The 13,652-nt window shown below is 29.3% G+C and overlaps 6 protein-coding genes across 6 annotated transcripts; 3 read left to right on the forward strand and 3 right to left on the reverse strand.

Moving 5' to 3' along the window:
* The first annotated feature begins 25 nt into the window (after nt 1–25).
* On the forward strand, nt 26–3,162 carry Dbp80 (putative ATP-dependent RNA helicase Dbp80). The gene is made up of 8 exons (XM_015319462.2): nt 26–420; nt 670–899; nt 1,009–1,101; nt 1,203–1,420; nt 1,494–1,671; nt 1,760–1,997; nt 2,086–2,248; nt 2,322–3,162. The coding sequence occupies exons 1-8, from the start codon at nt 358–360 to the stop codon at nt 2,573–2,575; spliced, it is 1,437 nt and encodes a 478-aa protein (XP_015174948.1). The 5' UTR covers nt 26–357; the 3' UTR covers nt 2,576–3,162.
* A 558-nt stretch (nt 3,163–3,720) lies between these two features.
* On the reverse strand, nt 3,721–6,678 carry LOC107065612 (heat shock protein 60A). Its single transcript, XM_015319463.2, has 4 exons — nt 6,347–6,678; nt 5,404–5,821; nt 4,416–5,306; nt 3,721–4,340 (listed from the first exon to the last, which is right to left on the reverse strand). The coding sequence occupies exons 2-4, from the start codon at nt 5,819–5,821 to the stop codon at nt 3,925–3,927; spliced, it is 1,725 nt and encodes a 574-aa protein (XP_015174949.1). The 5' UTR covers nt 6,347–6,678; the 3' UTR covers nt 3,721–3,924.
* A 515-nt stretch (nt 6,679–7,193) lies between these two features.
* LOC107065619 (10 kDa heat shock protein, mitochondrial) lies at nt 7,194–8,588 on the forward strand. Its single transcript, XM_015319470.2, has 3 exons — nt 7,194–7,535; nt 8,118–8,294; nt 8,373–8,588. Exons 1-3 carry the CDS (start codon nt 7,533–7,535, stop codon nt 8,514–8,516), a joined length of 324 nt encoding a protein of 107 aa, XP_015174956.1. The 5' UTR covers nt 7,194–7,532; the 3' UTR covers nt 8,517–8,588.
* Nucleotides 8,589–8,792: 204 nt separating this feature from the next.
* Nucleotides 8,793–10,869, reverse strand: Sas10 (UTP3 small subunit processome component Sas10). Its single transcript, XM_015319464.2, is given in 5 exon segments — nt 8,793–8,996; nt 9,080–9,447; nt 9,450–9,779; nt 9,873–10,465; nt 10,718–10,869. Coding segments are annotated over 5 exon segments (1,398 nt in total). The 5' UTR covers nt 10,735–10,869; the 3' UTR covers nt 8,793–8,906.
* A 17-nt stretch (nt 10,870–10,886) lies between these two features.
* mRpL20 (mitochondrial ribosomal protein L20) lies at nt 10,887–11,716 on the forward strand. Its single transcript, XM_015319467.2, has 3 exons — nt 10,887–11,082; nt 11,156–11,266; nt 11,345–11,716. Exons 1-3 carry the CDS (start codon nt 10,996–10,998, stop codon nt 11,594–11,596), a joined length of 450 nt encoding a protein of 149 aa, XP_015174953.2. The 5' UTR covers nt 10,887–10,995; the 3' UTR covers nt 11,597–11,716.
* On the reverse strand, nt 11,612–13,552 carry Tpi (triose phosphate isomerase). Its single transcript, XM_015319465.2, has 3 exons — nt 13,145–13,552; nt 12,356–12,609; nt 11,612–12,265 (listed from the first exon to the last, which is right to left on the reverse strand). Exons 1-3 carry the CDS (start codon nt 13,251–13,253, stop codon nt 11,885–11,887), a joined length of 744 nt encoding a protein of 247 aa, XP_015174951.1. The 5' UTR covers nt 13,254–13,552; the 3' UTR covers nt 11,612–11,884.
* Nucleotides 13,553–13,652: the final 100 nt, after the last annotated feature.

The raw sequence follows: 13,652 nt of genomic DNA on the forward strand, positions 1-13,652 counted from the left end.
TTTATAGCCGATTTATAAGAAACGGGTTTTCATTATTTATCAAATTATCATATCGATTAATGTAAAAGCACCTTTCGAATGACCTTCAATAAAAAAATCTAAACAATAGATTTATATATATATATATATTTCATTCTATATGTCAGAACAGACGTGTAAAAACGGTTGGTAAGAGTAGTTGGTAATAGTAGAAAAATCGCATGTATCGACTGAAATATTCGCTGAATGATTTGATTAAACTTGACTTTTGATAGCTTATGTCGCTCATAACATTATTGTACAATAATAATCGTCTATTATTTATTTTTCTAAAGTTTTCATATTATTGTTCGATATTAGTAAAGTGTCCATGCAAAAATGGCTTCTGCCAAAGTTGATTGGGGGAAATTTGCTGAAGAACAAGATGAATTAGCTTCTAAGGTAATGTTATCATCCTCGTGTAATAAAACACCGGTATAACCATACTCTTTTTTGTTTATTCCATTTATTAAGTATAACAATGAAATATTTTTCTGCAACAATATAATTAATATGTTATAGCTTAAAATAACCTAAAACATTACTACACATATATTCTTAAAAATGTATCCTACAAAATACATTTACATGTATAATGTTAAATATGGTTGTTTTTAATTTTTATTAATAAGAATTCTCATCTTTCTATAGGTGACAGATATTAATTTAGATCAAAAGTCAAAAGAACAAAAAGAAACAACAGCAAACGATGATTCTAAGAGTGACGATGGTGCAGATGGACAGATATCACCAGCAGAGAAATCTTTGTTACAAAAAATTATACGAAAAGGATTAGTGGAAACGACTAAAGATATCGAGGTGCAAAGGAAGGATCCATCATCTCCATTATATAGCGTTAAATCTTTTGAAGCTCTTAGTCTGTAAGTTTTCTCATAATGCATCTTATATGTACTTCCATAGTCGTAGTTATAATTCTATGTTAAATGTTTATAAATTATTATTATTACTTATATAGCATTCTATTTTTAGTAAACCTGAATTATTAAAAGGAGTTTATGCTATGGGTTTTAATGCACCATCAAAGATTCAAGAAACAGCGCTACCAACTTTGCTTGCTGATCCGTAAGTAGTAAAAGATGATAAATTAACATACACATTAGATCAAATCTAATACAAGGTAGATTAACAAACCATATGAAATAATAATTATTAACAATTTGTAGACCTCATAATATGATTGCACAATCCCAATCTGGAACTGGCAAAACTGCGGCATTTGTACTAGCTATGTTAAGTAGAGTAGATACAACTAAGGATTATCCTCAAGTGCTTGCTTTATCACCGACATATGAATTAGCAATACAAACTGGAGAAGTTGCTGCTAAAATGTCTCGTTTTTGTCCTGAAATTAAATTGAAATATGCCGTTAGAGGGGAAGAAAGTAATATTTATCATTTAAACGTAATTATCATTTAGACATACAAATTTTACTCATTAGAGTTTTGTAATTTCAGTTCCTCGTGGTACGAAAATCACAGATCACATTATTATTGGTACACCAGGAAAAGTTTTAGATTGGGCAGTGAAATTTAAAGCTTTTAATTTAAACAAAATCTCAGTTTTTGTTCTGGATGAAGCAGATGTAATGATAGCAACACAAGGCCATCAAGATCAATGTATTCGTATTCACAAGTAACATATTTGATATATTACATATCATAATGCATATTTTTAAAGTAAAAAAAAAGATATTTAATTGTTGTTTTATATTTATTTATAGATTACTTCCACGCACATGTCAGATGATGCTTTTCTCAGCAACATATGAAAGCGCAGTAATGTCGTTTGCTGAAATCATAGTTAGCAATCCTCTTATCATAAGATTGATGAAAGAAGAAGAAAGTTTAGATAATATTAAACAATATTACGTTAAGTGCAAAGACAAAGATGGCAAATATGCAGCTATTACAAATATTTATGGTGTTATAACTATTGGTCAAGCTATTATTTTCTGTCATGTATGATTCTCATTTTTGATATTCATGGATAATACAATTATAATAATAGTTGGTTGTAGTATACGTTAAATGATGGTTTCTTTTTTAGACCAAAAAGACAGCTAGTTGGTTAGCAGAAAAAATGACAAAAGATGGTCACGCAGTTGCTTTCTTAACGGGAGAATTAACCGTAGAACAAAGAATTTCTGTATTGGATAGATTTAGAGCTGGTTTGGAAAAAGTTCTTATTACAACGAACGTATTAGCGAGAGGTATGAAATTTTAATTAATATATGTAAGAAATAAATTGATATGTCAATTTATATTTCATGAAATTTGTTGTAGGTATTGACGTGGAACAAGTAACCATAGTAGTGAATTTTGATCTACCAATGGATCAAGATCGTCAAGCTGATTGTGAAACATACTTGCATCGAATTGGTAGAACGGGGCGTTTCGGAAAGTCTGGTATTGCTATTAATTTAATAGACTCACCACACGCAATGCAGTTATGCAAGGATATAGAAAAACATTTTGGAAAGAAGATACATTATCTCGATGCAGAGGATGCAGATGAAATAGAAAAGATTGGTGCTTAAATCATTTGATATTACTGACTGCCTAGACGTACGATTCTTCATCAGATATTTCTAGGCCCATAATGAAGTATTGAAAAGAAATTTTAATAATGCCATATATTTCTTTTCCAATGGCCCATATTTCTTTTAGATAATCTTTTTTTTTCACTATTCTTAATATATCTTTTATTAGCATATATTAATTAACAATATGGCAATTGGATAAGAAATATAAAGAAATAAAATTGCAACATGTAATGTAATGACAATGGTGTACTTCCTATAGAAAGGCACAAACACACACAAGATATTTTTATATGTTGTAACGAAATATTCTTATCCATAATAATAGAGATTGATATATCATTTCATTTTTGTTTTTCTCGAATTTGTATATATTTAAAATACAAAATTTTTACTTTTCCATGCCCATGTAAAAATAAAAATTACACAAGATAACTAATTTGTACGTTATGATATATTGAAGATCATGTAATTACCTGCAAAAATACCTAATGAAAACAACTTACGTTTATACTTGTATACTTGGCAGCATTACAAATCATCATGGCATGTACAATGAATAAAATTTACTTACTCTCTAAGAATTACATGTAAGACAACTTTTTTATAGTATATAAACAGGATTTATTATTGAGGAAACATGTAAAATAATTTTGTATTTATTGAAACTACAAAAGTGAAAATAAACTATGATATGGAGAAAAAAATGTTAAAAAATAGAAATAGCATTAACAAAATGAAAAAAAAAACAGAGATTATGAACTATTTAAAGGCATTAATTTTTACATAGAGACATTCTTTCATATTTATGAAAATACAAATTTTATGCACAATATGATGATTGATCTCGAGTTAATGTTTGTATTTAAATGTTATACTGTACAATTTTTTATGTAAAACAGATCTTAAAAACTTATTCTCTTTGCTTGATTTATATAACCAAAATAATCAAATAGAATATAAAAGTAGCACAGACAACAAAATACTTGAAATATTTTTTTACTCAAATCTTTTGAGCATTGACACTGTGAATACATACAATTGTAATATATTTTTATATATATATACAGAAATTGTATTATCCATGGCGTAATATGCCATTTGCAATATATTGAAATTATTTGATAAAAAGAGAACCTTCATAATTTTTCAGAAATATGTGTATGTATTTAACATAACGTTTACAAATGCGTAAAAAAACAATGGAACGTACTATTATGACTCCATAGTCATCATAGAGATTGATCTTGACCTCTTATTTATTTTAATCGTTCAAACGATAACTTGATATTTGAACTGATTCTACGGATTTCAATTGCAATTGTGTAGGATATTCAGTCTTTTAATTACATACCCATTCCACCCATACCTCCCATTCCACCCATACCACCCATGCCACCCATACCACCCATAGGCCCACCCTGAGTTTCTTCTTTAGGCAATTCAGTTACAACTGCTTCTGCAGTCGTTAATAATGATGCAACTCCTGCTGCATCTGTAAGCGCTGTGCGAACAACTTTTGTAGGATCGATGATACCCTTTTCTATCATATCAACGTATTCGTCGTTCAATGCGTCGTAACCAAGTTTTCCTTCGCTGACTTTTGCAACTACGAGACTTGCATCGACGCCTGCATTTTGTGCGATTTGCAAACATGGCATTCTCAATGCGTTTGCCACGATTTTAATACCCGTAGCTTGATCGCTATTGGTTGCTTTTAATTGTTGTAATGCTGGAGCACATCTTAACAGAGCAGTTCCACCTAAACAATAATAGATAAAATTAATATTGAAGTGATATCATTTAATTATATATTTAAATAATATGATAAACTTACCTCCAGGAACAATACCTTCCTCCACAGCAGCTCTAGTAGCATTAAGTGCGTCATGAACGCGATCCTTCTTTTCGTTGACTTCTACTTCACTACTTCCTCCAACTTTTAAAACTGCTACGCCCGATGCTAATTTCGCAAGTCGTTCTTGCAATTTTTCCTTCTCATAATCGGACGTGGTATTTTCAATTTGATCTCTAATTTGTTCTACTCTTCTGTCTATGTCACTCTTCTTTCCTTTACCTCTCAAAAAGAGTGTATCATCCTTCGTAATGACAACTTCTCCAACTTGTCCCAAATCACTTAACTGTACATCTTCCAATTTAACAAGATTCGCATCATCTCCAAAAACTATGCCACCCGTGGCAATAGCCATATCTTGAAGAGTAGCTTTTCTGTTATCACCAAAACCAGGTGCTTTTACTGCGGCTACTTGGAGGCCAATTTTCAATCTATTGACAACTAAAGTTGACAATGCTTCACCATCTATATCTTCTGCGATAAGTACAAGCGGCTTACGCTGAGAATTTGCTAATTCCAATGCTGGTATTACGCTTTGTATAGATGATATTTTCTTTTCGCTAAAGAGTAACAATGCTTCTTGAAACTCTACTTTGGCACCTTTACTAGAATTGATAAAGTAAGGGGAAATATATCCTCTATCGAATTTCATTCCTTCGATTACTTCAAGCTCGTCATGAAGGGTTTTTCCATCTTTAACAGTAATAACACCATCCTTTCCAACTTTTTTCATGGCATCGGAAATTAAATTTCCAACAGCACTATCTCCATTAGCAGAAATAGTTGCTACTTGGGCAATTTCTTCAGGCGTTGTTACGGGTTTGCTCAAATGCTTTAATTCTTCTTTAATTTTGTCTACTGCTAACATTACTCCTGAAATAATCAAGAATGTTATATAATTAGATGATATTTTGTAATCACATAAAAGAACTAATAAGATTAATATCAAGATTTCTATTGATATTCTTACCCCTTCTGATTTCAACAGGATTAGCACCTTTGCTAATCTTTTCAAAACCTTCTTTAGCTATTGCTCTTGCTAAAACAGTAGCCGTTGTTGTTCCATCTCCAGCTTCTTCGTTGGTATTATTGGCAACGTCCTGTACTAATTTAGCTCCAATATTTTGAAACTTGTCTTTTAATTCTATACCTTTAGCAACTGTAACACCGTCTTTGGTAATTTTGGGACTGCCCCAACTTTGTTCCAAGATAACATTACGTCCTTTAGGACCCATCGTTACAGCTACTGCATCTGCCAAAATATCTACACCTTGTAACATAAGTGCTCGTACTTCTGCACCAAATCTAACATCCTTGGCATAAGTTCGTGCCTGTAACTGCATCTGGCGCAGAGCTACAGAGCGCATCATGTTTGGTAATCTGTACATCTAAAAAAAAATGAAAAAAAAAAACACAATGCAATAGAGATTAAATAAAAAAAAACTGATATAAATATACATTGTGAAAGATTTAAATATCAGAGTAGAGAAAAAAAAAATTAAAAGACAAAGTTGAGAAATGTTTTAGCTTTAAATTGACAAAATAGTAGAAATGGTAAAAAATAAGATTAATGTTAATAAATATACATACTATATGAACTATAATAAATTATAAATTCATTCTTATTGAAGCAAAATTGCGGTTATGTAAATGCCGCGTGTACCGATAAAAGATCTTTCTTAAAGATATTGAAAAATATTACTTAAGTAATATAATACGTTTAACAAAAATTATTGAAAACTAAATAAAATAATTGAATCGTATTTTAGACAAAATTTGATTCATTAGAAATGAAGATAGATACGTGAAATGTTAAAAGCTATCCAACAAATTCATCCGGCCGGTATAAATCGATTAATGAAATTTTTCTATTTAATTGATCAAAAAATAAATGATTAAATTAATTTCTTTACCTTTTATTTCGCAATGGAAATGACTTTTAAATAGAAATGTCGATAAAGCTTTGTGAAAAGTAATTGAAAATCGGCACGGCGTGACCGCACTTTGTCTTACGAATGGAACGAGAAGATATGAGAGAACTTGGCGCTATCACATGGACGTCTCTTTTACCCCCACCCTTTTTTCCTACTCTATCCTTAACCTAACCTTTTACATTTCATTCAAAAAGATCTAGAAAATTCTTATACTCCGCGTTACTGAAATCCAATGTATATATAAATAGACAAATATTTTTTACATCAAGATAACATAAAATAATATCGAATTTCATTGAAATATAGCATTTATTTATCGACCGGTATTAATCTTCAAGTTTCTAGAATGTACCCAGATTTCGATGATGCAACATGTCTGCCTCGACCAATCATTTTTTTTCTACATATATCAGGAACAAACTAGGAGATGTTATTACGTACAAATGTAAAATATTATTAATCGATTGCTTGTTTTTTTTTCCTTTTTTTTTTTTATTTTTTCATACACAATTATAATCATAATAATTTATTCTAAAATAAACTTTACGTAAACGTATAACCATTTTCATTGCAAGAGTACAAAATAAACGGCTTAAAAGTTATTTAAATATATAGATATGTTATCTATATACATAACATATGTGTTATCGATAGAAGATTTAAATTATCTTTGATATCAGTTCGAATTATCTCGCGTATTAAAATGAATATAAATTAATGTACATAAATTCTGAAATTTGATGATAAATTTTGCATTGAAATGTATGAAAAATGAAAAAAAAAAAGAAGAAGTAGAAAATAAGAATAACATTATGTTTATAATCTTATATTTACATGGTAGTAAAAAGCTTATGAGACAGATAACAACCAACTAATAAATTAAAGAAATATTATCTACATTTATTTCCAAGATGGAGGATGGACATACACATACCAAGATTACGTAACGTTAAATGTTATCTCGTCAGAAGCTTCGAGTAAATCGATGAACATGATGGCGCTCGGGTTAGAATTCTGACGAAATATACGAACTTTCGAGAAAATATAGGAGAGGGTAAGCTAAGTTTCTTTGCACGCGCGAGGAGGTTACACAACGTGCAAAACCGTACAGTTGCCGGTACAGTCAGATACATCAGAACTAAAAGAAAGAACTCGTCGATTAAACATGGTAAAAATTTAACACAAATGTTTCATTTTAATTGTCAATTTAAAATGATTGATACTATTTTCACATAGACATTGTTAATTCTTTTTAAATTAACACTACGAATCATTTTTTAAACATTACCATTGATCGGGTGTGACTTATTTTATTTGAGATAACCTTTAAACTTAACTTATTAATGATTTGTTTCATTTATAAAAAAATACAATTGTTCCTTTGTTATTAATATCATATTCTCGTTCCTTTTTTTTTCTTTTCCCTGACAACGTTTGCGAACCGGTCAATTCGATTGCAATTGTTTATAATATAACTGAAGTTTTGTATTATATGAAATATATATATATATATATATATATATGTATATGTACATCTTACATTAAAAAAGTGGTGAATAGATTGCAAATGAATTTGATGTGAATTATTCTTGTTGAAAAGTTATCAATTGCAAATTTGTGAATAGTAAAGAATCATTGAAATTTTCAACAATGCAACAATTAAAAGTATTGATTATTTGAAACATTAATTTAATGATAATTAGTGTAATAACTTATGATTCATTCTAAAGGATTAAATGTTTATTTACAGGCTGCCAATGCTGCTGTTAGTTCCGTTAAAAGGCTTATTCCCTTGTTCGATAGAGTTTTAATAAAAAGAGCAGAAGCTATAACAAAAACGAAAGGTGGAATTGTTCTTCCTGAAAAAGCACAGGCTAAAGTTTTACAAGGAACTGTCGTGGCTATAGGACCTGGATCTCGAAACAATGTATGAATTGTAATACTTTATACTTGTTATTATTGTTTACGTCAAAAAAGAAATTCATGAAATTGACATTTCTTTCAGAAAGGGGAACATGTTCCATTGAGTATTAAAGTCGGTGACACAGTATTGCTGCCCGAATATGGAGGTACCAAAGTTGAACTTGAAGATAACAAGGAATATCATCTATTTCGTGAATCTGATATTTTAGCAAAACTAGAAGTTTAAATGTTCATCAAGTACAGAATATAAGATAACGAATTTTTTTTGTAAGTTCTCAATAAAAAATTGTTTGACAAATTTTCAAGAGTACATGTAAAATAAATAACACAAACAACAATAACAAGAACGCGTGAGAGGAAAGATTGTGTTAACATTTATATCTTCTTTGTAAAACAATTGTTAAGATAAGTATCATTTTTTTCGTTTATATAAAAACCATTAAATAAAATTGTTTATTTGTTTCACATAATCAAATAAATGTTATTTTAATTTAATATGAGATTAAGTTTGACAATGATTATTCTAAAATTGTATTTAAATATTATATACAATAAGTAATTCCATATTAGTTCAATTATATTAATGTTTTTAATGCATGTACTTAGAATTTATTTACTATTTCAATTTTATACTCTTCTTCGCGGAAACATTAATTCCCGACATTTCTCCGCTATATCGAGTTAATTCTTTCCTGACTTCTCTCACCTAAAAAAAAAAAAGAAGATATGCATGATAGTAAAATTGCGTATATTTATAATTTAATATAAATTAGTTATTTAAATACTTACTGCTCCTTTCCTACGTATTTTTGCTTTGCGATATTTATTTCTATGCTTGACTCTTGGATTTCGTTGTTCTTTCTTACGATGCGGAGTAAGACCTTTGTTCTTTGCTATTTGATATGTAATTGCTCTTTTTTCTTCTGTATCCTCCATTTCTTCCAATACCTTGTTTTCTTGGTTATCCTCTTCAACACTCAATTTATCTTCATCATCATTTTCAGATAAATTGTTTTCTTCATTTAATTCATCGTCCATGATATCATTATCAGATTCTTCGTCCATGATATTGTCAGATTCTTCCTCTTCATTTGTCTCGCTTATTTTTCGCTTTTTGGCTTTCTTGTCTTTTACTTCAGCAATAACTTTTTTTTCTTGCAAGTTATAGATTCACCTGATATATTATAAAGAGATCCACCATCTTTTTCAATTTTTAATACCTCTTCAATTTTTTCTAACAAATCTCCTTCTCCTGAACGCATTTCATTAAGAAGTTGGCGATATTGTGCCAAACGTTTAATAACAGGGTGCGAATTGATAGGTAATCTTTTGGCTTTTAGCATTAAATAAAAAGAGATATTAACGCAATAATTTAATATTATTTGATATTTACTTTTAACAAAGTTCGATGCAGGACAATCAGGACATATGCCTTTTTCAACAAGCTTCAAAAATGGTAAAAGTATATTTTTAGCTTCGTTCATGCATTCTGTAGAAAAAGAATTATAATTTACAATAAATGTAGAAGAAAATACAGGATAAGAAATTGTTACAAATAATAATAATAATATATAAAACTTACCTTTAAAATCATCAACGATAGCCAAAAATTCTGGACTTTCTCGTTGAACTAATTCACGTTTTTGTTTTTTACTAAGTTTGGTAAAATCTGTTTTGACCGTTTCCTCTTCATCTTGTTGAGCTTTTGTGTCCTCACTTTTTGCTTCTATAAAATCTAAACCAAAATCAGCATCATCCAATCGTTCAGCTAATTTCTTTTGAATGCTTATTGCTTCTTGTTCTTCCATTTCTGCTATTACTTGATTTTTATGACTAAGAGTGGAATAATCAGGATCTACGTAATCCGTAGAATAATATGTTTTTTTCTTTTTGCCCCATGCTTTCTCATTTGGTATATCAAAATCATCTTCCAATTCTTCAATATCAGATTCCATTGAATCTGCTTCTTCATTTTCCATTTCATCCTCTTCTTCGTTTTCTTCATCATCTTGTAATCCAAAGACTTCGTCATCGCTATCAAAATTTTCTGGTGCTCGTTTTATTCTTACACTTTTAAGTAATTCACGATCCTCTTCTGAATATTGGTCATCAGAATCCGAAATGTCATTCATATCTTCATCTCCAACAGCTTCAACTTTGAATGCATTTCGTCCTCTATGATAAAGAAAGTTTATCATGAAATACAATTATGTATAAAATTAAAATGACTTAAGTTTACTCTTTTTTTTTTTTGCAATAATCTTATATCCAAATAGAGAATATTATTATATTATTACATTATTATGTCTTAATAATTATAACTTTTATTTGTATGAAAAATGTTTGTAAAAAATAAGATGCATCTTTAACATTCTTAATATATTTATAATATAATTTATTGAAGATTTGTACAATTAGTTGACTTACCTCTTTTTTCCAGCCATTTTATATGAAGATATTTATATATATGTACATTTATTTATAAAAGACAAAATATAAATATAAATATTAATATATCCAGCGAACGTATACACTATGCACCACATGAATGCACTTCACGTGACTCTTTTAAGGTTATATCGAATTGTAGTATCGATATTCTCTGTTAGGTGGCAGCCAGTGTTGGGGTCTCTAGTTGATTTCAAAGCAAACTATAACCTTTAAAATTACACATAATAAAATTATTAATTTCTGTAAAAAAAATCATGGTATTTCTAACGTCAAATTTATCGGTTCGATCTAGAGGACCAGATGAATTCTGGCGAAAACGTAAAATATTTGAAATTGCTGCTGTAAGTAATAATTATATTTGTTATTCCTTTGATTACTTTACACAGTTAGATTTTTAATCATTTTATTTTACAGCATTTTATAGGTAGAAAAAGAAATTGTTATTCATTGGCTATTAGAGCTGTTCATAGATCCTTAATGTTTGCTACCAAAGGACGAAAATTAAAAAAAGAAGATATGCGAGAGGTAATGTTTACAATGTGTGCAATATCAGTAGTCGTTTCATTGCTCCAGTTATGTAAATTGTTGCATTTAAAATTACAGCTTTGGCTAACAAGATGTAATGCAGCTTTGGTCCAACATGATATGGATCCAAAAACATTTACCGAAGGCTTAAGTAGATGTAATATTTTATTAAATTATAAAAATTTAGCTGATTTAGCTTGTTGGGAACCAAGAACATTTAAATCTCTAGTAGCTATTGCAGCTGCTAGAGCACAACAAGATGGATTTTATAAAAATAAAAGTACAATATTAGAATCGACTACTACTATATCAGATGGTTTAATAGAATAAAATAGATGAAAGGTATAATATTTATATAATACTTAGTTATTTTTATTGTACCTGCATTAAACAATTATTCTAGTAACAATGTAATATATATCTATATATATATATATATATTTGATCTTATTTTTATGGCTGTTTGAAAAAATATTTATTATTATGATTTGAGCTTTGTAGATGATGTTTAATAATAACAATTTGGAAATTAGAATTTTAACAAAGTTCCAATGATATATATTTCTTTGGAACATATAATTGGGAAAAGGAGAAACATCAAAGCTTTTTTTAAGTTCTTCACTGCTTGGCGTTTACAATTTGTACAAAATCTGGTTTCAAAGAAGCACCTCCTACTAAAAATCCATCAATGTCTTTTTCTTTTGCCAATTCTTTAGCATTTCCCGCTGTTACTGATCCACCATAAATAATTCGAACTGTTTCAGCAACGTTTGCATTCACATTTTTTGTAAACCAGTCTCTCAATTTTTCATGAACTTCTTGTGCTTGCTGAGGCGTTGCAGTTTTACCTGTTCCAATTGCCCATACTGGTTCATACGCAAGTACAACATTATCCCACGATTTTATTTTATCTGCAATAGCTTTCGTCTGACGAAAAACTACCTCTTCCGTTTTTCCAGCCTCACGTTCTTCTAATTTTTCTCCAATACAAGCAATTACCTATGAAATAATAACAGAATCGTTAGAATTTTATCAGAGTCACATGGATATTTTGATTATAAAAAAGTCATTGATAAAAACATTACTCACTTTCAATCCAGCTTCCAATGAATGAGCAACTTTATCTGCAACCAATTCATCCGTTTCTCCAAAAACGTTTCTACGTTCAGAATGTCCAAGAATTACCCATGGGATGGAATTGTCAAGAAGCATAGCTGGACTGATTTCTCCCGTAAAAGCTCCCTTAGGTACTTTATATGCATTTTGAGCACTAATATCAACATTGTTAGGCAAAATACCTTTTACATATGTTAGATAAATAGCTGGTACACCAACAACAACGTCTGTAATCATTTATATAAATAACTCTACAGTACTATATTACATAATTAACTATATAGAATAAATAATAAAACTGTTATAAAAGTAATCTTTACTACCCAATTATAATTAAAAATTATCTTTAATAAATAAACGGACAATGCAATTTAACAAATATAAAATATTAGAAGAATATTAACACATAGAGATAAATGATAAGTACTATCATATATAAGGTGAATCATATAAGGTAATGAATTGGAAATTGATATTAATGGTTTTTTTTATTACTAAATTTTGAAATCTTTCTTCTTTTCCTTCATATAATATGTCAAGTAAGAAATTATAAATGAAACATAGAAAAATTTGTACAGATTTTTGTAATTATAAAGTTTGTATAACTGTTTATCAGTTATTTCACACAACATTATTTGAAACTAAATAAATTCAAATGTACTTTGAAAACGATATTGTCAAAAATAAATCGTTAGATAATGTTTGTTATTTATTCATAATTATGGGCACATATACGATACATATATTTTCAAAAATACATACCAACGTTGGGATCCAATGGACCGGCTTTAAGAAATGCAACAATTTCGTCAATTTCTTTTTTGGTTCCATTCATTTTCCAATTACCACCGACAAAGAATTTTCGTCCCATTTTTGGTTTGATGGTATCACAGCTAATAAAAATATTCGATACTGGTTGATTCTAAAAGACAATTTTTTAATTGTTCGTTCTAATGACCTTTAAGTAAGTAAGAAGGTCAGTCTTGTCACGTTAAGTCTGTTCTGCTATCGAATGAAAATATTCAATAAAATCCGTCTCGATACTGGTTGATTCTAAAAGACAATTTTTTCAAACTGTTCGTCCTTATGACCTTCAAGAAAGTAAGAAGGTGAGTCTTGTCACGTTAGGTCTGATCTGCTATCGAATTTCAGTGTACACAGTAGGATTGTTGTGCGCATACGTGAAAACTCAAGGTCATATGACGTTACCATTCAACGAATTCATTGAACCATTAGGTATTTCTGATTTGTTACAGATAAACCCCCACCA

This window comes from Polistes dominula, unplaced genomic scaffold, assembly GCF_049000335.1.
Source record: "Polistes dominula isolate Pdom_NZ unplaced genomic scaffold, Pdom_raw_medaka contig_23, whole genome shotgun sequence".
Lineage (NCBI taxonomy): Eukaryota > Metazoa > Arthropoda > Insecta > Hymenoptera > Vespidae > Polistes > Polistes dominula.